Source organism: Chionomys nivalis, chromosome 1 (genome assembly GCF_950005125.1).
Source record: "Chionomys nivalis chromosome 1, mChiNiv1.1, whole genome shotgun sequence".
In the NCBI taxonomy this organism is placed as follows: Eukaryota; Metazoa; Chordata; class Mammalia; order Rodentia; family Cricetidae; genus Chionomys; species Chionomys nivalis.
The window spans coordinates 56,411,180-56,437,199 of NC_080086.1; the positions used below are offsets into that span (position 1 = coordinate 56,411,180).

Here is a 26,020-nt window from a genome sequence, read left to right on the forward strand (position 1 = left end):
ATGGGAGTAGCATGGCTCTGGGGAAATGTGCACACAGCACACAGGAAATAACAACAGCTGACTCCGCACCCATCTCCCACTCTGGGTATTTATTTCCCCGCTGACAATTCCCTCCGGAAGGGTTACAGGACTGCTAAAGATGTGATGGTGCCATAAAAATAAATCAGAATGCACATGGCCCTATTTACCTTGTCAACAACACAGAATAACAAATAAGATACATGCTGCTTTATTTGTAATAGCCAGAACCTGGAAACAACCTAGATGTCCTTCAATGGAAGAATGGATGAAGAAAGTGTGGAATATATACACATTAGAGTACTACTCAGCAGTAAAAAACAATGACTTCTTGAATTTTGCATGCAAATGGATGGAAATAGAAAACACTACCCTGAGTGAGGTGTCCCAGACCCAAAAAGATGAACATGGGATGTACTCACTCATAATTGGTTTCTAGCCATAAATAAAGGACATTGAGTATATAATTTGTGATCCTAAAGAAGCTAAATAAGAAAGTGAACCCAAAGAAAAATATAGTTATCCTCCTGGATATGGGAAGTAGACAAGATTGCCGGGCAAAAAATTGGGATCTTGGGGGTGGGATGGGGTGGGGGTAAGGGGAGATGGGGAGAGAGAAAAGTGAGAAGGGGAGGATGGGGGGAACTTGGGGAATTGGGATGGTAGGGATAAAGGAAGGATGGATATGGGAGCAGGGAAGCATATATCTTAATTAAGGGAGCCATCTTAGGGTTGGCAAGAGACTTGAACCTAGAGGGGCTCCCAGGTGCCCAGGGGGATGTCCCCAGTTAGTTCCTTGGGCAGCTGAGGAGCAGAAGGAGGGAGAACATGAGCAAGGAAGTCAGCACCCACCCACTGAGACAGAGGGACTGATCTATTGGGAGCTCACTAAGGCCAGCTGGACTGGAACTGAAAAAGCATGGGATAAAACCGGACTCTCTGAACACGGACAATGAGGGCTGATGAGAAGCCAAGGACAATGGCACTGGGTTTTGATTCTACTGCATGTACTGGCTTTGTGGGAGCCTAGTCTGGTTTGGATGCTCACCTTCCTAGACCTAGATGGAGGGGGGAGGACCTTGGACTTTCCACAGTGCAGGGAACCCTGACTGCTCTTTGAACTGGAGAGGAAGGGGGAAAGGGGTGGGGGGAGGGGGAGAGGAGTAGGGGGAGGGGGAGAGGAATGGGAGGAGGGGAAGAGGAGTGGGAGGAGGGGGAGAGGAGTAGGGGGAGGGGGAGAGGAGTGGGAGGAGGGGGAGGAAAATGGGAGGCTGGGAGGAGGCGGAAATTTTTTTTCAATAAAATATATATATTTATATATATAAAGATATATGCTGCTGTGTGATGTCTCATTTCTTCCCAGTCCTACGAGGAAGAGTAATTCTCTGAAAGTGTATTTACTAAATCTACTGGGCTAAAAGTCTACCTATCAAATAGACTTAACTCTGCACATGAAAACAAAGAAGCTTTAAGAAACTTTGTTACAAATGTTTCTAAAGGCTGTAGCTCTACAGAACAGAATTTGGTACATTCTGAGTAAATGCTTTACTCAAATTTATTTATGGAACTAAATGTGCACCTTTGTGGAAAGCATTGTTGTTTCCATTTCTCTGTAAGCATTAGAGACCCAATGGGACGTAATGCAGAATAACAACTTTCATCTTCTGTAGTAATCTTTATGTGAGTTAGACACCATTTCATAAAAATGTCACAAAGCATTCATGGTAAATGCACCTCCCACCTGTGTGTGTTTGTGCCTGCCTTGCTCATGCTAGGCACATGTTATACTATTGAGTTACACCCCCAGCCCTTAATGCCATCACTAACACACTGACTAGCAAAATGTGAACACGACCTATGTTTTTTAGTGGGCAGAGGTCATCTTCTATTCTTAATCTTCTGACAGCTTCTAAAAAGGACACTATTCCAAACACTGAAGCCACTGCTCAGAAGTTTGATTTATAGCAACAATAAAGAACAACCAAAGACTGAAAGAGATCACAGGAGAAGGCAACGAGTGTTCAGGGACTGCCTACCAGGTGTTTCTGCAAGCTCAAGGGGGAAACAAAACTCCTGGGACAGTCATGAGGGAGGTACATACAGTAAGTAGTGAGCAGGAGGAAGAGGGCTGTGCAGTGGGGGTGGGGCTGGGGGTGGAGGAGCTTTACAGGGGTGCCCGCTGTGTTCTAGGAAATGGACCTGGTTACCAAGGGAAGGAAACAATCAAAATAGACTCTGGTGCCTGAAGACTGTTTAAATATAGACTCTTTATAGATCAGCCTGACTCTCCACTTCACCTGGCCAGAATTAGCCTAAGAAGATATTAAAAAATTTTATAATAAAGTGAACACTAATAAAAAATCTTAGGAAAAACAGTCCCCAAGTCTTCAGAGAAATTAAAACAAAGTCAGGAACCAATGTCAGTGGTAAACTCAGGGCACAATGTAAATATGACTGAGAGCAACAGGCACAGCTGACTCCTCAGCTACTAAACCCTTCTCACGGTAAGACCCTCACCACAGTCTCCTGGAGTGTGCATCTGTTAGCATTTCGTCACCCTTAAATCACTGGTGAGCCTAGCAATGGAACTGGATCTGAATGGGGCCACACGGTGTGTTCCATACAACTGGATACAGACCTACAGATTGTCACTGACTAAAACAGTATCTGTTTTGTCTTCAACAACACAAGGTATATACATCAGAGACCATAGCTGCCACTGCCACGACACTGAAACACCCCAGTGAGGTGACTTAGACCTGTAATCCCAGCACTTAGAAGATGGCTGTGAGTTTGAGAACAGCCTGGGCTTCATAGAGAATTTCAAAAGACAGCCTGGAATGAGATGACTCAGTCAAACAAACAAACAAAAACAAACAAACAAAAACCAGGCTGGCTGACTGTAAGTAAACAAATAAAGCACCCATACTATGCCATATTCAAAGCAATTTGCTTCAGTAAGTTTGAGTTGTTGTTTTTTAAGTGAGTAACTGAATATAAACTCTTGGGGAAAAATTATATCGAGACTGACCAATGTAAACAAATGAGAGCCATTTACAAATGCTGCATTTTGGAGTTAAAAAACAACAATAAGACTGTGCTGGTAAAAAGTATTACACATAAATTAGAAATATATTTGAAATTGTATCTTAGCCCATGTGTCTGCAAGGACAAGAGGATGGGATACTCACTGGAAAAGCTAGCAAACGTCACTCACAGAAAGATTAAATATCGGTTATATTTAAGTAAGTTCAGACCACACTGGAAATAGAATAAAAATACAGCGCCAGTGATGGGTCACATGATCCCTACTGACGCTGTTGGACAGTGCACTAACTAGTGTATCCCAAGTGGGCATTAAAGATTTTACCAGCTCATCTTATTTAATTTTGGAAAGCCTGTATAACCGCGGCAGGTGGAGCGCAGAGGCTAGAGTGCTGAACTGCCCGAGGTCACACGGCTCATCCAGCTGGTTGCTCTTGCTCTGCACAAAGCCACATCTTGTAACAGACAGAATGGTCTGTGTGTGTTTCTCCAGGTTAGTCACCGCGGCAGCACACCCTCCAGTGGAGTGCTGTACAACGTGCAAGCTGTCGAGAAAAACGGTGTCCTTCCCATAGCATCGGTCTAATTACTGTAGTTTGTAACAGCTTTCTCTGTTGTCTTGTTTTCTTGCCTGAAGGGCCTTTCTGAACACACATACACACAAAACCTGAGTAAGTATTTCCATTGCCACATCAGAGTAACTGTCACTCCCAGCAAGGCAGACAAAAGACTGGAGAGGTGAGGGGAGACCGAAAGGGGCCAAACACGAAGAAACAATGTTGGAGCCTCAACTGTTAAGTAAGGATTTAAAAATACAAAGAGCCACATATTCTCAGGTATTTGAATCCTGATCTCAGTATCATGTTGTTTCCTTTTTCTTTTCAAATAAAAACAAAATTTTATGATGACTACAGACATTTATTTATATCAAAGAGAAATTCAAGTTTAAGGGTTAAGACTGAACATCAGAATGCATTTAACTTCTTCATTTCTCCTTAGGTAAACCTTTCCTAATGCAGGATGATAGGGAAGAAAGTGTTTCTGATCAAATCTATTCTAAAATGATTTTAGGTTTGCAGAAGAGCTGCAGAATCAGCTCAGTTCCTATGTACTCCCCCGCCCCAGCATCCATAGTTCAAGGATCAAAGCTGACTACAAAAATCAGTACAAACCCACTAAGCTGCAGGTCTTAATTGAATTTTACAGAACTGCTACTGTCTGAAGGTATGTGACTTCCGTCCACCTGGCTCTTTCCCACTAGTTGTAACTCAGTGCACTGCTACAGAAATAACTGAGCTGTCTGCATCCCCCAAGTGAGTCCTCACTTTTTTTTTTTTTTAAGGTGTTTTACCTTGTAATCTTGTCTAGAGCTCCATATATAGACCAGGCTGGTCTTGAACTCCAGGCATGCAACACCACCTGGTTTCAGCCATTGTTGAAGGCTTGTCCGAGGAAGAATAATATGAGAAACTCTGGCTCTCCCACCCCATCCCAGCATGGCAGACCCCAGTAGTAGTATTTACAAAGAGGTACAAATAGGTGGTATCAGGAATGACTTGGAGTCCCAGTGTGGGCAGCTACCTTCCTGATGGTGAGCTTTCCAAGAGTGTGAGCTTGATGAAATGTGAGCTGTGTGATCCACTGGTGACATCTGACAAGATATAGCACACACACAGCACACTGATTATCTAAACCTCTGTGTAACCCCAATAAAACCCATTGACTCACCAAGGTAGACTTCACTGCTATCATACTTTGGTCTGTCATTAGTTCCATATCTTGAGTGAATGGACATCTGCTCACACCTCCCAGGAATACGGTCAGACAACAAGTCTCTGTTTCAGTCCCTGCCTTGAGCTCTTTTCCTGACTTCTCTCAATGATGGGACTGTAAGCTGAAATAAACCTTTCTTCCCCTTTATTGATTTGGTCAGTGGTCATCACAGCACCAGAGAAGCAGACGAGGATGGTTTGACTCAGTCAGCAATCAGGAAATAGATCTGCTCTTACCTTAAGACTTCTTCCTCCATGCTGACATATAGGGCATGACATTACCATGGTAATAATCATACATGTGTACTTTACTCTCATTTGTACCACCTCAAACCTGCCTGTACTGAGAACTGCTGAGCCAGCAAGCCTATCCACAGAGATGGTTCTCTCTCCCAGTCTCACAGAACAGTGCCTCAGGAAAACTGAAGACTGAGCATCTTTGAATGATGCTTTATTACTCAATACATCAGAGACATTTCTGTGGATGTGATCATGGTAGATATTCAGCAACACTACATCACAATCAGCAGCAAAAAGTTACTGCTCTTTAACTAGAAAACATAGTTTTAATACAGTGCTGCTTCTGTGTGATACTTACAGAATAAAAGAGAAATACCCAAGGAACTATTGTTCAGTTACCTGTAAAGGAAATGAGGGTGTGCTAGCCCAGTTTCCTGTTTCAAGGCTTCAATTCCATTCTCAGAAACACAGAATGATGTCACAGGCTTCTCCAAGTAAGCCGACTTGTTTTTGTTTGGCTTCAAGCTTCATGTTTTCATTTCTTAGTTACTATTATGTGTAGCTGATGTAAGACTATGTAGCTCTGGAAGCAATTAGCAATTCTCCTCCTGCACTGTGAACTGCTGTTTCCTAGATTTTGTTGTTCTTTTTAGGCTTGACCTTCCTACAGAACATTCAACATATCTTTTAATAATACATTTACTCTTCATCTAAACTTAGGAAGGAAAAAAACCTGTATGTTTCACAAAGAAAACATATTTGTGAATATAGTTCCAAAGGAACCTATAAATAAAATAGCCAATACAACAGTTATACAAGTCTGTGTGGAACTCAATCAAGAAAGAATGCTAACCTATCAACCCCTAGTGCAAGAGGCAGAACGTGAAGAATATAAACTTAAACAGGCAAACGACAATATTCATTCATCTTCACAGCAATGTGACACCTGAGAGGTGGCTCTGAGGTGACCTTTGCATGTGCCCACTGGTCCTGAAGAACTGTTGGTCACCCAGACTCAAAATAATCACTCAGAAACTATATTACTTAAATCATCACTTGGCCAATCACTTAAGCATATTGCTAGCTAGCTCTTATATCATTGGTTAACCCATTTCTATTATTTTATATTTTACCATGAGGCTCATGGCCTACTGGCAAGGTTCCGGCTGGTGGTTTGCATCTGTCTCCTCTAGTGGCTCCATGGCTTCTCACTGACTCTGCCTTCTTTCTCCCAGCATTCAGTTCATTTTCCCACCTAGCTCTATTCTGCTAAGGCATTGGCCGAGAGCAGCTTCTTAATTCATTTACCAATAAAAGCAACACAGACTGAAGGACTTCCCACACCAAAGAACTGCCTTCGAGGGACTGCCAAGATAGAATATGACCGACTTTTACTAACTGTGGGTCAAATGAAAGGGACAGTCACAGTAAAGACACTGCACTTCATGAACAAGCTCACATGTGAATGAATTGAGAACATAAGGGTTAGAGTCAGACACTGGTTCAGATCTCAAAGATACTCCTTAGCACTCCTGTGATTGGGAGCAAGGCTTGTGGCTGGCACACTCTCTCTTTGTCTCTCCCCTTCTCTCTTTCCCCAGCTACAAAGTGAGGACAAATGACACCTGTCACGGTCACTGCTGTTGTGCAGTAAAAAGTGCTAGGAGCAAATATAACCCTAAGTGACTTGATGGCAGAGACCTGCATGCCTGGCATTCCTAGCTAAGACTAATGAAAGGTTCAGCTCTGAGTTCTACACGGTGGAAATAAGATTATAATGCAAGGCTGCCATGGAATCTACTTTGCCCACAACCCATGTCTTTGGTAAGTGTGTTTAGGGATGGCAGGTGCCCTCTTGAAATGCCAGCATGCACTATACAGGTGTTATGATTTCTGAGGAAGAACAATGAAAGGTCCCACCCGGAAGAGGGTGGTACTTGGTCTAAGAACTAGTCATGACGACTAGCTGGACTTGAGGCTGAAGGAAAGAGCTAGAATACATGTAGCAGAGGAAAATTAATTTATAAAATGTTTGAGTGCATGCCACATATGTGGGGATATCTGTGGAAGCCAGTCTGGGGTATCACACTCACAATGCTCCTGCCCCAGCCCCCTAAGGGCTGGAATTACAGGTACATACCACAACCTGGCCCAAGGCGAGCATAAACCATGAAGAAAAGATCCTTCTCTAAGGGTCCAATCGTGGCAATCTACCCCTTCATTTGTCCTCCTCAAGATGCACCGTCTTTCTTCATTGAAAAGGTATTTTGAAGAAACTATCTATGATGTTGAGAGACCTTGGGGACACAGGCGAGTGGCTTCCTGATTAGCTTGACCACTGCAGTGCTCTGTATGCTATGTGCCTCTGCCCACTGCACTCAGCAGCAATCCTTCCGGACTGAATGAGGTCTGGCCCAGGACGGGGCAATGAATATGCACCTGCTGCTTGCACCACACTGGCTGCCTGTGCCATTGGTCTGCCAGTGGAAGGGTCTTATCTGCGTGCTCTCAGCTTGGTTCTGAGACAAGCAACTGAAAACACAAGCGTCAGGGAGTCTGCACAGCCCAGAGCAGACCGCTTTGAGCAGGAGATCAAAACCTGACTAAACTTTGAAAGATGCGTCCCATCTGGATCCACGAAAGTACCATTCTGGTGGTGAATTCAGGGGAAAAAAATACAAGAGGAAGGGCTTGGGAAACCACTGCAAGGCATGGCATGAAGAGCTGTGAGGGCCAACGACCTCACATTGACGAAGTCCTAAGTGTCTAAGGACACAAATGCCACTTCCAAAGGGCCAAAACACAGGCACATAAGCATGAGGACCAGATGTCAGGTTACCCAGAACCCACAGAGAAGCCTGGCAGGAAAGGTGGCTGGCCACCTGCAATCTCAGCACTTGGGAGACAGAGACAGGGTTCTTGGGGGTAAGCTGGCTAGTTAGATCATCAGAATTAGCAAGTTCCATGTTAAGTAAAGAATATGGTTTGATATGTAAAGTGGAGAGTGAGTAAAGAAAAAAAGCAATGTCAGCTTTGGGCCTCCACATGCATGAACACACATGTGCATGTATACTTAGATACATGACAATCCACACACGTGTACACACAAATATACACACCACACACACACTACACACACATACTCATACACATCAAAAAATATGCACACACTACACACACACTCACACACCCCAAACACACCCTACACACATCACATACACGCACATGTGCACAAACTCACACACTCATGAGTGCACAACATATACCACACAATCATAACACACACACAAACTATACCACACACACTCATTCATACTCATATACCATGGAAATAGATAATAAATTAAAGAACTTATTAGGGCTTGGGGCAGGCATAAGGTAGTAAAAATCTTACAGCCAATGTCTACCCGTTTAAAAAGTCAATTGACGGGGCTGGAGAGATGACTCAACAGTTATGAGAACTGGCTGTTCTTCCAGAGGTCCTGAGTTCAATTCCCAGCAACCACATGGTGACTCACAACCATCAATAATAGAATCCAATGCCCTCTTCTGGCATGCAGGTGTACATATAGAGTGTTCATACATAGACTATAAATAATTTTTTTTAAGTCAGTCAAGAAAACAGGGTAAACAATGTGATTGCGAAGAGAAACCAGCAGTGATCCTTTATAATGGGTCTGGAGACCAGGTGGATAGAAGCAGCTCTGGTTAAGTCAGTGGGGACAGCGGGAGGAAGTCTGTTTAGAGGAAAGGTGAGCACTGTAATCTGGACAAAGAACGTTTAGGATAGTGGTGCTCACCCACCACCTCCAGGCACTGCTGACTACAGACCATGGACTGCGAGGGCCCTGGCTGAGAAAGTTTCCTAAATCACATTCCTACATGAGAACCACAGAAAACTCACCCTCCTCCCCAATAACACAATCTCCTTGCGTGACTGCAAAAGCAACTTGAGTGGATAAAACCAGAAACACAAAAGCAAGTGTTCTAAGGTTTCTGCTTCTACAAAGAGCCTGTAACCTCACATTTGGATGTTAAACAAAAACAGAATATATGAAAAGATGCAAAACATCTCTAATCATCATTTAACCTTGAGGGAAATTCAAAGCAAAACTATGATGAGATGCTCGCCTACAACTATTAGAAAGGCTGTTTTCTCTAAATCAACTACACAACAGCAAGGACACAGAAAAGGAATCTCGCACACACGCTGCTGGCAATGCACTGGAAAACACCCTATGGACTCTTATATAGTTAAGCATGTGCCCTGCTTCCGGCCCAGGGACACCACTCCTCAGCAGCTTTCTTGGGCTGGGGGGGATATCCATACAAATACTACACACAGATATTCATAGAAGCTCAATGAATATCGATTGGAACCTGGGAATAGCTCAAATGTATATCAGTATTGAATAGAGCCATGCGGTGGTGGCGCACGCCTTTAATCCCAGCACTTGGGAGGCAGAGGCCGGTGGATCTCTGTGAGTTCGAGGCCAGCCTGGTCTACAGAGCTAGTTCCGGGACAGGCACCAAAGCTACAGAGAAACCCTGTCTCGAAAAACCAAAAAAAAAAAAAAAAATAGAGCCACACACTCTCAAACACCAGTGATAAAAAGTAATCAATACCTGTGCAAGAAGACAAAGATCCAACAGCACTGCAGAAGGAAGAGAACAAAGCAGGGCATGAAATAGTGCAGGGCACATTCTACCTGCTTAGAGACACCGAAACGCAGTGAGTGCAGGGGACTCGGGGGAAGAGAGGGCACTCGTGACACCATAGTTGGAGTGAACTGGGCTGGAACACTGTCATGACTAATGTAGCCTTTTTAAGGGTGGCACTGTATGCAGACTGCTCTTTGAGGAACTAAACAAATGCACAGGGCCGGAGAGACGACTCAGCAGTCAGGACACTGGCTGCTCTTCTTTCTTGAGCTCAATTCCCAGCACCCACATGTAAGCTCACAAACCTCTGTAACTACAGTGCAGAGCCCCGACGCCCTCTTCTGGCTTCTGAAGGCAGCAGGCACACACTTAGTGAAGACATGCATGAAGGAAACACATAAAATTAAAACTAAATTTACCAAAAACAACAAAACCCAAAAGCCTTGAAGCACAGTACTGTTATCTCTGATTACCACAAAAATTCACAGTGATTTCTTAACTAGTTAGAATTCTACAAATGCCCTTAAAATTTTGGAAAGAAATGAACCAACCCATGCTTCTTCCCTCTTTGAACCTCTGAGCATTCCTCTGTGGGCTCAGAGTGCCAGGACATTAGAATGTGTAGAATTTGTGTGAATTGGTCATTGAGGCACTTAGACAGGGGCTCTTGTTTGCTGGACAGCTGTTGGTTACATTGTTCTTTTCTCACAGGCTAAAAGGGGGAACTGGTATGCTAAGGGAATGTGACCTTCTCACTGGATAGCTGTTACATCACCCCTGAAACACTGGCCAAGGAATCTGTGCTCACCCTGCACCAGGGAAGAGCAGAAACACAACAACAAAAGACCCCAAACTCCAGTAAACGAGCGGTACTACCTTTGTAAAAAAATCTTGAATGTTCTAGTTTACTTTAACTTTTAAAAAACTTACATTTATTTGTATGTTGTGTGTTTTCGCACACATATGTATTCATGGGGGAGGGCTTACAAATGCATGCCAAGGCATGAGATCAGAGGTCAGAAGACAATGTTTAGAAGCTGGTTCTCTCCTTCTACCATGCAGGCCCTGGGACTAAAACTTTGGCCAGAAGGCCTTTGCCTTCTGAGCTATCTTGATGGCTCCAAGCCTCCAGTTTACTTTCTAAAAGAACAATGCTTTGAACTCATTTACTATTCTTGGTATGCAATTTTAATACAACTTATTTAGAAGTCCAAACTCCTAAATAACTCTTAAGATACTTTTCAAGAGAGTTTTAAGAGAGTTTTCATGCATAGAAACTCCATAAAACTATGGTAGCATCAACTCGGGTTTTGTTTGCTCTTTCTTTCCTGCAGTTCTGAGACCGAATTTGGGGATGCAGGCATATACTGCCCAGCTGACCCAGCCCCAATCCCTACCTTGATACTATTCTCCTGCTTGGTTACTTAAAACCCTTCTCACTTGGACAGGAACTTTCAATCTTTCCTGACCGTTAAACTATTAAACCGTATGTCTTACTAGGTCTACATCACAACTCAGCCCAGCTCTCTGTGCACAGTGCAGCACTGAAATTGCTCATGAGGACGCTCACCTGGGTCACTCTTTTTACCAAGTTCTTTACAGTGCTGGCAAAGACCCATGTGATTCAAACCATTATCACTGCCCAAGTGGTGAAAAACAAAAGCAATGTCTATGCATGCTTAAGCAATTTAATTAATCAAATTTTGTGAGGCATGTTCACGCACGCACACACACCCAGACTGTGTGTGGAGAAACATTTCTGGCTGCTGGTAATTTGGAATTTTTAAACTTTTACTCACTAGTATCTTCTTCCATTGCATACCCACACTGTTGGGAACTAGAAAAAAATTCTCCAAATGATGATTAAAAACTTACTTTCAAGGATTCCCACAAGGGAAACTGGACCAAGGAGAAAGGAATCTGGAAAGAGAGAGAGGAAAACATGCAAATTAGCGAACATGGATCAGAAATCATGCAAATTAGGTAACATCTACCTGGCATTATTGTAAGAACCCACAATTATTACAGTGCTTCATTTTATCTCATAGCTGTAATACGGACAGTATTAGCAAATACACAGGTGTAAGTACATTTGAAAACCTGATAAACTCTGGCCATAGATCCTCTACTATTTCAAGATTAAGGAATGCAAAGACCACCATGAAGCGAAGAGAAATGCAGGGAGACAAGGTTGACTCAGAAATGATACACCAAACATCTCCTATGGCAACACCCACACAAGACCCAAGCAGGTTCTATGTGACAGCTACGGCTGCACAGTCCTCAGCAGGTAATGTGAGGGGTCAGAAGAGCAGCTGAGCAGAAGACAAAGGGTGAGGAAGGAGAAAGGGAAAGATGGAGAAGATGGAGACAATAAGAGTGCAGGGAGGAGGGAAGAAAGTAAAACAAGGAGAGGGAGGGATGGAAATAAGTGAGGAGGGAGGGCAGCGGGGGGGGGACAGCGGGGACAGCGGGGGGGGAGGACAGCGGGGGAGGACAGCGGGGGGGAGGACAGCGGGGAGGGGACAGCGGAGGGGAGGACAGCGGGGGGGGGGAGGACAGCGGGGGGGAGGACAGCGGGGAGGGGACAGCGGGGAGGGGACAGCGGGGAGGGGACAGCGGGGGGGGACAGCGGGGGGGGGAGGACAGCGGGGTGAGAGGGAGAAGGAAGCAGGCAGGAGACTAGCATGAAGGAAAAACAGTGGAACATGGGCAGGAAAGGAAGAGGGAGACAGAGGAGAGGATGGAGGGATAGAAATGGGGCGGGGGCTGGTGGACAGCAGGGGGACAGCAAGAGTCACTTGCAAGGGGCATGTCAATATGGCAAACTCCAGGGACCTGCCAACTGTCTGGGAGTGGATGGCTGCACCCTAGAGGAAGAAAAGCTCTATAGGGACTGCACTCTATGCAGAATTCAAAGTAAAGCTGTTAAGTCAGGGACAAAGTCCCCTGTAGTCCTCAGAAGAGGTCAAGGTCACAACACCTAGACAGTGTTTACTGTGAACACTGAACTATGGGACAGATCACCGGTCCTCAGTAAGCTGGACTTCACTAAAGCGCTACTAAGCCTTCATGTCAGTCAGAGCTGTTCTCCTCACCCTGCTGACAGATGAAGAGGCTGGGGTCCACAGAAACTGTGTAACTTGCCAAAAGACACAGAGTCAGGCCACCTGACTTCAGAGCCCTAACTACTATTTTACCTGCAAAGACAAACATTTAACCATGATTATTTGCTTTATAAATCCACATGGTACAATTTCTTCGCTTTTAATTAAACTTCTGGAAATTCTTAAAAAAAAAAAAAACAACCCACACCCACATTTCCAAAATAAGAATAAACTCCAGTGGACTCCATTCATGGCTTCCCCACCACTGCCTGGCACACTCGGGTTCACAGGGGTCTCAGAGTTGCTATCTCTACACAGTTTAGTTCAGGGATACTGTCTAGACTGTGCCCATGTGGACTGCCAGAGTGTCGATCAGTGTACATCCCCACACCTTTTGGAGGAATTGACAGGTGTGTAATAACTATCTGCGATCACATGAACTCAGGGCAGAAGTTATTGCTATGTTTAGTCAGAAACAAAGTCTGTCACTATCTGTCTAAAGCAGATGGTGTCCCTGCCTGGGAATGACAGTGGCCATAAAGAGAATCTGCCTTACTCAGAAAGAAAATGGTAGCGTGTGTGTGTGTCAATGTCACTAGTTTGGGTTAAATTGACAAATGACAGTCAGAGATGCTGTTCATGTCATAAGTAAGCAGTCACTCACCCGATGTGTCATAGTCCCACAAAATGTTAAGTCGAATGTTTTGATTCCCAAAACAAATCGGACATTGTCCATCCTGAAACTCAAGAACTAGATTTTCAATGAAATCAAATACCAAAACAAAATCCCTGGCTGTGAAACTGACTTCTAAAAACTTTTCTAAAATCTTAACAAAGTATACAGTGCGGGGAGACGCCACCAAGAGGACTAAGCCTTTCTAAATGTGAAGACAGCACTTTCTATAGCAATGTTAAATGTCTCAACTGCAAGTTAAAAAGGTCTAAATTATTTTACCAGAATTTATTTGGCTTTTAAGACTATTCGGTTTTCATTCTATGGATAAATATTTTGTCCATTTGCCTCTATTGCAAATTATTCATGAAATTCTTCCTTCAGCTTAAAGAAACAACTTACATATCATATGATGGAATGACCCTGGTTCAACTATTCCCTGGGGCACTTGCTTAAAAAACAAGGTCCACAGTGAACCCCAGCTTCGCTCCCTACAACAAGATTAACTGACAGACTAAGGCAATTAAACATGCTATAAATGTTTGAATATATAACTTTATTTGGGGCCCTTAATACTGAAAAGGTCCCTCATAAGATAAACGCCTGATGTGTGCAAACTTCTCTAATGCTAGTCAAAACTGTGCAGGCTGCTCGCTGTCTTCCCAGTAAGAGGAAACTGCTATGGAGACGGAGCACACATGTGTGGGGCAGCTCCACGCTGCTCCTACCTGGGGCAGAACACGGGCTACCGGAGAGCTGCCTCCCTTCCCAGGTCTGGTTTGAAGTCAAAAACACTGATGTTTCTTCAAAACGTGGAATTTTATACCCCAAACAGATGTAAGCTGTTATTCTAAAATGCTTTATAGATGAAGAAAATTAATAGCTATACTCAGAGGTTTTCTATTCCAAAATACAACATACCCATTTTATAGCACCAAAAGTTACAAAATGGGTCACTGTTGTGACTTGTTTAATGCCTCCATTTAAGATGTCTTGTTTGAGTAAGGTTGTTAAGACCCAGGGCACTAATAAGTGAGCAGCAATAAACCCAGCTACCATCAAAGAGGCAGAAGCAGGGGACCCTGCTACAGTTCAACATGGATTCTGCTCAGCAACAAGCAAAGAAGCAATTCTATCCCTTGAGTGTATGTGAAGATTCTGGTGGAAACAGAGAAAGTGGCATCACTAGTAACACGAACAATGTACATGGTTATATCATAAGCAGGACTTACTATCTCCAAGTATTGGACTGCAATTCTGCTTGAATTCAATGTTTCTAGCCTTATGATTGAAAGATAAATAGCCTTTCATAAACAGTGACGTGATTTATAGCCAAGAGGCTATAAAATATCATTTCTAAGTATTATTTACCTCTGCAATTTGACTATTTGATAGAACAATCACATAACAAGATACTTTTTAAAATAAATAAGTAGATTGTACGCTATAATAAATACAATGTGAAAGACCTACAAACCTAAGGAACAATAAGTTATACTTTAAGAATGAATGTTATTACACTTGGCAAAAATGACCAACATCTCTGTTTATAAACTCAAGGAAATGTGCAAGACTTAAAATTCCAAGGTGTGGTTAGTCCTAATCGTTAGCTTGGCCAGATTTAAAATCACCATGGAAACAAATCTCTTGGCTTGTCTGTGAGGGATTATATAGACTAGGCTAGTTGCAGTAGGAAGATGCACCCTAAATGTAGGTGGTATCATTCCACAGGCTGGAGTCTTAGACTCAATAAAAACAGGAAAATGGGCTCTGCGCACACACCCTTGCTCTCTACTTCCTGGCTGGACCAGGGTAGACAGCTGTCTTCACTCCCTTCAGCCTTCCGGCAGCCTTGGTGGACTGTGTCCACTCACACTGAGACCTAAACTAAACCCTCCCTTCCTTTAGCTGCTTTTGTCAGGTATTTCACTATGGAAACAAGGTGAATACTAACACCTAAGATTTAAAAGCAGCATGGAAGTGCTCCGCTTGCCACCGACACAGGAACAGCTCCAAAGCTGCCCAGCCCCTTTCCGAGGAATCCTACGAGGAAGAATTCTTTCCTGTTGCATGGCAATTTCCAAGTTAATGTGCTTCATTTAGGGTTTCCCATTCCAGTGTCCCACAAATGGCAGTCATTCCCCTCTTGAACAGTCAGATTTTTCTTATTATTTATTTATTTTTGGTTTTTCGAGACAAGGTTTCTCTCTGTGTAGCCATGGCTCTCCAGGAACTCACTCGGCAGACCAGGTTGGCCTTGAACTCACCTGCCTCTGCCTCCTGAGTGCTGGGATTAAAGGCGCGTGCCACCACCGCCCAACTCAGTCATTTCTGTTCGAAAACAGTGGAGGCCAAGGGCAAATGATGGGGAGAAAGAATCCCCTTGCTTCAAAATGACTAGCATTCTTTAAAAACAAAACAAACCAAAAAACAGGGTAGAGTTAGAGCCATTCAAAGTCTGCTAGCAACTGCCTACCAGGACAGAATTTCAACAGTAAACACATCATGGGCAGAGAACAATTAATACATGCTTGCTAGTGCTCCGCATTTACACGCCCAGGACTGCCATCTAGAGAACAGTCCCAGCACAGTTAAGATAGTTCTTCCCACATCGATTGATCTAGCCAAGACAATCCCTCACAGACGTCTCAGTGTGCCTGGAGGCTTGCCTCCTAGGTGTTGGGCTGACGATACTAGGCCATATACAGGTCTCTCACTGATGATGGAACTCATGGATTGGGCTAGGCTGGCTGGCCAGTGAGCGCCAAGATCCTGCCGTCTCCATCTTCCCAGCCCTGGTAGTACAGATGCTTGAACATGGGTACCAGGGACCAAATTTAGGTCCTCAGGTTTGCACAGCAGGCTCTCTCTGACCAAACCATCTCCCCAGAGCCTGCAACTTCTTCCCCATGAGGTCACTGGTAGTTTAGTAACTGACTTTAATCAAGTTCAACTCCATTTCTATATCTGGTTTGGTTCAGTGTTGTGGCTGCTACACTGGCTTATCTTCGCCTCTATGAAGGTTACTGAGCCCTCAAATGAGGGCTTCTAAGTAAGAAGACTCATGAATAAAACCAAAGGAGACAACCATACCAACAGAGGTACAAGGTGCAGCCCAGAAACACAAAACATGAAAAACCAAGGAATTCTGACTCACAGAATCTAACTCCTCTGAAGAGGGTGAACCCAGCAAAGCCCACAAAACCAACAGACATGCGAGAATGTGAAGCTCTAGGAACCAAAGCACAGACATGGTTGAGAGTACGCCAGTGCACTAGACCATGCAGAGCACAGATGAGAACAAGCACAAGGTGGAGGCAGCATCAACACATTCAGAATCTTTATGTTATTCTATACCGTGTGGTGTGTTCATACGCATGTGTGCACATGAGGGTGCATGTCCCTGTGGGGCCAGAGGTCATCTGCAATGTCTTCCTCACTCCCTTCTCCACCTTGCTGCCTGAGGCAGGTTCTCTCACTGGAACTGAGTGGCCAGTTGCTGGGCCTGATTTTTTTTTTTTTTTATTTTTTGTATGGGTGCTTAGGATTTAAACTTGGATCCTCGTGCTTCTAAATGGTGAACACTTTTACCTAGTGGGCCATCTCTCCAAGCTCCATAATCTTAAACGTTTTGAAAGCTGACATGATACTCCAAGTAGAAAACCTGACCTCACATGACAGATCACAGTCCAAAGGCAGGTGCCCCACAGCCAATGTATAAAATTACCTTCAAGCTATGTGCATGTGGTAAATATGTGAATTCACACTTAGCCTTAGCCCCTGCTTTAAGATGGTCTTTGCTGCTGAGGACAGCATGCATAGTATGTGGTACTTTGATGTTCCCACTACGATTCCGTCCTTCCACCATGCTGCTCAGAAAACAAGAGGGAAAAAGAATATTCAACCCTCAATGGTTAAGCTTTGTTACTTCTTAGTTTTTCAGTGTCTGGCTTAACAAAAGAAGGTCACTTCATCTAGGCTCCTGAAGCCATTTTTTAAACAGAATCTCACTATGCAGCTCTGGCTAACCTATAACTCACAATATAGACCAGGTTGGCCTCAAACTTACAGAGATATACTTGCCTCTGCCTCCTGAGTTCAGGGAATAAAATAAAGGAGTATGCCACAATGCCTGGCTGGTTTAATAAATTCTTAAAGAATAAACAAAGAGTTTCAAGCTAACCAAACATAGCAAAGATTCTCCGTTAACAGTGACATCACCTCTACGGATGTACTCTCTGTCTTCACACTGAATCCTCACCTGCTTCCTTCCTGATACCACCTCTAACCTCTCCACACAGCTCAGTGCAATTAAAAGTACTTTTGGCAGTGGTGCTATTAAAATAAACCAACAACAGTGAACTAAGCAGTAACGTATCCTTGAGCAATTTATAGACAATAAAGAGAAGAAACAGCAGCTGGTAGAGCAGACACAAAGACAGCAAACTTGAGAGCAGCAGGCAGTGCAACCATGGTTCACTTATCACCCCATCCTGGGTCCTGGGCAAGAGGGTTCAATAAACACTACCTGGATGAGTGGAGCAAAGGAGGGAAAAGAAGGGATGAGAGGAGAGATGGCCAGTTCAGAGTTCGGGTAGAATAGAACCCACATCCTCTGGCTGATAGTTCAGGGAATAACAATTCACTAATTATGGTTTTAAATTTACTTGTGGGATGGTGTTTGGAAAGCAGAATGTGAAATATAAGTCAGTATCAGTTTCATGCAAAAGAAAAAAATTTTTTTAAAAAAAAGCAGATCTCAGTCACTGTATTTGCTAGTTAAGCCTACAAGTCAGTAATAAACCCATACACACATCTCAGGAAACTTCTATTACCCAGGCATGTCATCTGCTGTCCACAGGATGGCTAGGGGCACCTTCATTTATGTTCTCAGCTACTACAGAGCTGGGCGAAGATTCAAGTAAACCAACAGCAAATTCAGGGTATAGGAGGGTCACAGGAACCTTAGTTCATAACAAGCATAGTTCTATATATGAGCACAGGGAAAGAAAAAGCAATTCCAAAGCAGCAAGAATATTTAAAATAATCAAAACAACTCGATCAAATCAGCTAAAACAAGGGTAAGAAACTACAGTGGCAAATATGTAGCAAATAGTGTGAAGTATGGTGGATACACGCTGCAACACACATTCTGCAACCCACACGCTGCAACACACATTCTGCAACCCACACGCTGCAACTCTTGTGAAGCTGAGGCTGATCAAAAGTTTCAACCAGCCCTGGCTATTTAGTGAGCTGTAGGCTAGCCTAGGCTATATAGTGAGAGTCTGTCTATAAGAACAACAAAGCAAACAATGAAACAAAATAGTAGCAAGTGAAGCCAGCAGAAGAAAACAAATTGTTACATTAAAATAACAAGTGGAATTTTATTTATAAGGAAAATAGGAAGTGACTTTTAAAATGGTGAAAACAAAAAGGTAAGCATAGAAATTGAGCTAAAAATTAGTGAAGGTGATCTTTAAGAAATATATTAATCAAGTAGGCTACCAAGATGGCTCGGTAGGTACCAGGCTGCCAAGTCTAACTGGTCAACCCCTGGGAATCTAAAGTGCAAGAAGCGAACCAATTCTGACCTCCACATACAAGCTGTATCATGCATTAACACAGGCACATAAAATAAATAAACAAACATAAATCTTTAAAAAAATATTTAAGTACCAATAAAGCCATGATTTATAAAGGTGTATTGGAAACTCACACTCAGCAAACATAAATCTTTAAAAAAATATTTAAGTACCAATAAAGCCATGATTTATAAAGGTGTATTGGAAACTCACACTCAACCGCAAGCACAACAGTAAAAGAACTCAGACAGTGAACAGAAGAGCCTGCACATCAGGTAGAATTCCTTAATGCCGAGTGGTGAGGGGACAAAATGCATCACTTGGTGAAAGAAGGGAAATCCTCACCTCCTCTGCCTCAGGAAACACAAGGGCTTTGGCTAACACTTCTGCATTGACTCAAAAAACCGAGCAATACTCTGGTCAAAGCTATAACAAAGCTCCTAAAAATTACTGCTGTAGACAAGAGAGCAAGTAAAAGGGATAAATATCCAAATAAAGCCAAGAATATTATGAAAAAGTAAAGGTAGACAGGTGAAATAGAAGGTCCCTGTTTACAACTCAGAATATACTTTGAAAGGCTATACTCTAGAAACATCTATTTTAAAAATGTGTCTTTAGATCCAATGAGCTAAGAAAAGCACAGTACAAAATAAAGCATTAATCTCAATCTTAATAAAAACCAGGTCAGATATTGGGATAAAAATCTGGAAGATCAGAGAACCAGAAGCAGCTGCCGGCTGCTCCTATCTGTTTCATTCCTGGATCCAAAAAGGGCAGAGACCCCCACCTTATCACTTCCTGTCTTAAAGGTATTGCCACCACTGTCCAGCTTCAATGGTTAACTAGTGGCTAGCTCCACTCCCTGATCTCCAGGCAAACTTTGTCAAAACACAAAATATCACAAAACAACAAAACAAAGCAAGGATAGGGATACCTGGGTGCTCACTGTAGAACTCTCTGCAGCAACTGACACACAGAAGCAAAAGTCATTAATAAGAGAACATCTGAACCCATGCATGACTCTTCCTCAGAATAGGAAGGCAGTCATTTAAAAGAATGTTCTGGAAGTGTAATTGTTGGCATAATTGATTTTACATGTATGAAGAAAAATAAAATACAAAAATACTATGTATCATATAAAATCTTTATATAAAGTCCAAGGCAAAAGCTATTGGATAAAGACAATGTAATACATAAAGTACACATACATAAATGCATGAGCTAATGTTAGGCTATTAATTAATATGAGGTATAGAGGGAGAGGAAGTTGAGCAAAGGAGTAAGAAGAGAAAGAAACAGCCCCATAGAAGAACAATTTTCACATATTTTTGACCAAATTAATGTGCATGCACCTTACAAGATGTATCAAGATGAAATCTAAAGGAGAGGGTGTGGAGCAGAAGGCAGGTAACAGAATATAAGTGGCCTTCGGGAGACTCTGCAAGGGAGAGAATTTAGGGCAACAAAGGGAAATTATGTTCAGTGGGGAGAAAAGTGAGGGGAAACTATGGGAACCAGTGAAGAAATGAGTGGAAATCTAAATACCAGAGTAGGAAAAGCAATGCAGTAAGAGCGGCAGCAAGGCCCAAAGCAAGGGCACTGGAATCAGAAACACATGCACACGCTATATGAGCTGGGGGAAAACCAAGCCCATGGTTCAGTGCACATGTGAAGCCCTAGCAATAGCGCAGGGACAGATGAGCACACAGAGTATTTCAGTCAGGTATCAGTACTGTAAGAGAGGTTCTTTTAGGGACTGAATGGCTCTAGGGAATAGAGCAGAGTAGTGATAAAATGGGGCTCTGTGACATTCATCAGACTGAATAGGTAGGTGACAAGTGCACACAACAACAGAAGAAGAATTGGCCTATAGAGAATTCCCAGAGGTATGGGCAGCGGGGGAATAGGAATTGCTACGGCCCAGCACTCATTGGACCCATTGGAGATAAGTGGGCACAGATGCATGAGGTATCTCAAGGAGCCAGAGCTGAGAGCACCATTGTAGGAAGAGCCTGCTGGTTGGTTTCTCAGCTACCCATACCCTAATAATCACACAAAAACTATATTAATCACAATACTGTTTGGCCAATGTCTCAGGCATATTCCTAGCTAGCTCTTACATCTTAAATTAATTCATTTCTATTAATCTGTGTATCACCATGAGGCTGTGGCCTACTGGTAAATATGTGGTGTCCTCCTTTGGCAGCTACATGGCATCTCCTTGACTCCACCTACTCTCTCTATATATATCTTCAAGCCTGACTATATTCTGCCCTGCCATAAGCCAAAGCAGCTTTATTCATTAACCAATAAGAACAACACATACACAAAAGGACATCTCACATCACACCATGATGAAGAAATGGTGGAAAATCACTCAGTTCCCACATTCCCCAGTATAAATCTTGATAAATGAAATAAACCTTCTAGAAGATAAAACAACTGCAAGTCTATATGTGTGGAATGTTACCTAGTCTAATTCGTCCCACAAATACTGCTGGACAGAGAGGTAGGACCCAATTCAATACCATGGATGACTCCAATGCCTCACTCTCACTGACACATAGATCACCAAGACAAAACAAACACACTTCCCAAACTCATGAGATTAAAGTACCCTACAGATGAGGACTTAAACCCCACAGAGGATTCCACCCAACAACTACTGGATATATTATTCTTTCTAGCAGCTCATGAAACTCTCCATAACACAGCTCCCTAAAGCAAATCTTAACGGACAAAAATGATTAGGATAATTTCCCAATTATCAGATTATAATAAGAGCGGCCATCAACAGGAAGGAAAATCCAAAAACTACAAACACATGTAGCTGAGTATATGCTTTTGAACATTTGGAGGATAACTGAAAAAATATGAGGAAATTCTTACAATTCTTTTAATTACTAAAAATCAAAAGATACCACGCTGTTCTGCAACAGAAATTAGCAGATCTGAGAGGGAAGATTACAGCTACATTAAACATCGGAAAAAATCTAAAATAAAATGATGTAACACTGCATTATAGAATCCTGGAACAATGACAAACCACCTCAACCCAGCAGACAATTATGAACAAGATCAGAGCAAAAATTAATAATGACCAAAAGAACAACACAAAAGATCAACAAGCTGGCCAGGGAAGTAGGTAAGCTAACTGCAGATTTTCACTTCCCAATTCAGTTCCCCAGTCTTGTCCCCAGCTCTGTAGCATATCACCTGCTGCAGCCTCCCCTTCCTGTCTGCCCCCATTCCCAGGGGACTAAGCAGACCCTAGTGGGCCACCCCGGCTTTCTTCCCTCCAGTGGACCCTCTCAGTGCTCCCCTCAGCCTATTCCCATTCTTAAATGTCTACTTCCAATACCTAGAACACATTCTACCTGGACCTCCCTCCCAGTGGTCACACCTGGCAGGATCCCAGAAGCATTTCCTACCAAGGAACACACAGTCACCACACCCTCCCCTCCTAAGAACCACAGAGGGCAACAGAAACCAAGGAACAAAACACCCACCTAACAAAGACAAGACCAGATATCAGCACCTAGAATTACAATCTTCTCAAACCCAGATGTCTAGACACCAGAGTTTAACAAAATCCAACACCCCTTCATGATAAAAGGCCTGGAACAGTGGTTCTCAACATTCTTAGTGCTGCAAACTTTAATATAGTTCCTTATGTTATGATGATCCTCAACCATAAAATTATTTTCATCACTACTTCATAACTGTAATTTTGCTACTGTTATAAACTGCAGTGTAAATACCTGTATTTTCCAATGTTCTCAGGCGGCCCCTATAGAGGTAGTCCTGGAGAGACTAGGGATACAAGGGACATACCTTAATATATCAAAGGCAGTTTACAGAAAAGGCATACCAACATCTACTTAAATGGAGAGAAACTAAAGCAATACTATTTAAAAAGGGAACAAGACAAGGTTTCCACTCTATACCTATTCAATATAGCACTTGATGTCTTAGCTAAAGCAATAAGACAACTGAAGGAGATCAGAGGATACAAATTGGAAAGGAAGAAATCAAAGTATCTTTATTTGTAACTAATACCTAAGTGACCCTTTGAATTCTTCTGGGAAATTTCAACAGCTGGTCAATATTTCAGCAAAGAAGCTGAATATAATACTAATTCACAAAAATCAGTAGCCTTCCTTATACAAATAGCAAATGAACTGATAAACAAGTGAAACAACATCCCTCACAATAACCTCAAAAAACAAAATATCTTGGGAGTAACCCTAATCAAGAAAGACGTAAATGATTAAAAAAAACCTAAAACATTGAAGGATGAGATTGAAGAAGATAACAGAAGATGTAACAATCTCCTACACTAATGATTTAGTAATATTAGTATAATAGAACTGGCCATCCTACAAAAAGCAATCTCAATGCAATAGATTCAATGCAATTCTCATCAAAATTCTAACAATTATTCATAGATTTAGATTTTGAAAGGACAATTTTCAGCTTCATATTGAGAAATACACACACACATATGAAACAAACAAACAAGTGAACCAAAACAGGTTAGCTAAAACAATCCTAAATAATACAAGAACTACTGGAGGTATCATCATCCCCAATTTCAAACTGCACTACAGAATAACAGTAATAAAAACGGCATGGTACTGGCACAAGAACTGACACACTAATCAATGGAATTCAACTGAAGATCTAGATAGAATTCCACACACCTATGGACATCTGATTTTTTTTTTTTTTTTTTTTTTTTGGATAAAGAAGCCAGAAATATACATTCAGGGGAAAAAGAAAAGAAAAGAAAAGAAAAGACAGCATCTTCAACAAATGGTGCTGGTCAAACTAGATGGCTATTTGTACAGAAGAACTGAAATAGAAGGATGTTTATCACCATGCACAAAATTTAACTCCAAATGGATCAAAGACCTCAACATGAAACTAGATACACTGAATCTGAAGGAAAAGACAGTACAGAGTAGCCTTGAACTCACTGGCACAAGAAAAGTCTTTCTGAACAGGACACCATTAGCACCAACACTAAACTAAGATCAACAATTAATGAATGGGATCTTACTAAACTGAAAAGCTTCGGCATACACAGTAAAGGACACCACCATTCAGACAAAGTGCCAGCCTATAGGATGGGAAAAGATTTTTACCAACTACATATCCAATAAAGGGCTAATATACAAAAATATATAAAGAACTCAAAAAACTAGATGTCAAGAATACAACCCAATTTAAAAATGGTGTAGAGATCTAAGCATAGAATTCTCAGAGGAAACTCAAATGGCCGAAATATACTTCAAGAATGTTCAACATCCTCAGTCATCATGAAAATAAAAATCAAACTGACTTCGAGATTTCATCTTACACCTGTCAGAATAGCTAAGATCAATAAAATAAGTGACAGCTCAGGCTGTCGAGGATGTGGAGTAAGGGGAACACTCCTCCATCGCTGGTAGGAGTATAAACTTGTACAGCCACTATGGAAATCAGTGCGGCAGTTCCTCAGGAGGATGGGAATCAATCTACCTCAAGACCACTGTACCACTGTACCACTCTTGGGCATATACCCAAAGGTCACTTCATCTTACCCCAGAGACACTTGCTTGTTCATGTTCACTGCTGCTCTACACATAATAGCCAGAAACTGGAAACAGCCTACATGTCCTTTAAGAGATGAATAGGTAAAGAAAATGGGGTACATTTACACAATGGAATATTACTTAGCTGTTAAAATATGAAATCATGAAATTCACAGGTAAATAGAGGAATTAGAAAAAAAATCATCCTGAGTGAGGTAACCCAGACACAGAAAGACAAATATTGTATATTTTCACTTATATGTGGATATTAGCTGTTAAGTTAATGATAATCAAGCTGTAATTCATAGAACCACATAAGTTGGGTATAAATAAGGGAGGAAAGGTGACAGATATATCTCACTAGGAAGGGGAAATGGAATAGATTGTTATGTATGGACAACAGGAGATAGAAATGGAATGGGAGGATCAAGTAGGGATAGGGAGGGAAGACGGAGATGAGGGAGAGACAAGTTAAAATAAGGGTCATTCAAGTGGTAGTATGAAAACTCGATGCAGAAAGGTTTCCTAAAATATATACATATATGAAGGAAATTTAAATGAAATCACCAAATAATGGAGGAGACAGAGCCCCAACCAGACATCATTTGTAACTAAACAAAGCTTCCAATAATGGAATTGGGCTACATCTAATTTAGCTGCTGGCCAAAGGGTCCCATAAGAATCTCCAAATAATCTAGACTGTTGTCAAAGTTATAGGTTGCTTTCCACAAACTGACAGCAACACCCACATAACTCACTGAGGAAAAGTTGAGTTGGTACCTACCTAGAGCCTTCACCCTATGTGCTAGTGTTCTTGGTAGCAGGAGGTACTCTGCATGCTACCCAAAGGAGAAACATAAACATCAATCCAGGTACAAACCTTTCCATCTACAATGGTGTCCTGCCTGCAGGATATGCTAGTGCAGTGGTGGCACAAAGCTTGTGGGGTCACCAGCCAATACCTGATTTGACTTGAGACCCATTCCATGAGATGGAACCCATACTTGATGTTGCCTGGATGACCAAGAACCTGAGACTAGATAAGCCAGGGACCTAGGGAAAAAACAAATACTACTGTTCTACTAAAGAAACACAGCAGTCAAATGACTCCTAATGAGATTCTGCTATACTCACAGACCAGTCCCTTGCTCAGCCATCATCAGAGAAGCTTCCTCTAGCAGCAAAAGGGGGCAAATACAGAGACCAGTCAGACAATGTGCACAGAGTGAGAGACCTTAAAACACTCATCCCTAAATGGGATGTCTCCATCAAATCCTTCCCCTTAGAGTTCAGGAAACCCTTCAGGAGAGGAGGCACAAAGAGTGGAAGAGCCAGAGTGATG

General features: G+C 42.4%; 1 protein-coding gene across 1 annotated transcript in view; it reads right to left on the reverse strand.

Annotated features, from left to right (window-relative positions):
• The window catches only part of Slc25a26 (solute carrier family 25 member 26), a 129,010-nt gene that overhangs the window by 15,216 nt on the left and 87,774 nt on the right, over positions 1-26,020 (reverse strand). Inside the window, exon 6 of the mRNA XM_057764890.1 lies at positions 11,613-11,657. Coding sequence (XP_057620873.1) covers positions 11,613-11,657 — 45 coding nt within the window. The remainder of the gene's footprint in view (positions 1-11,612; positions 11,658-26,020) is intronic.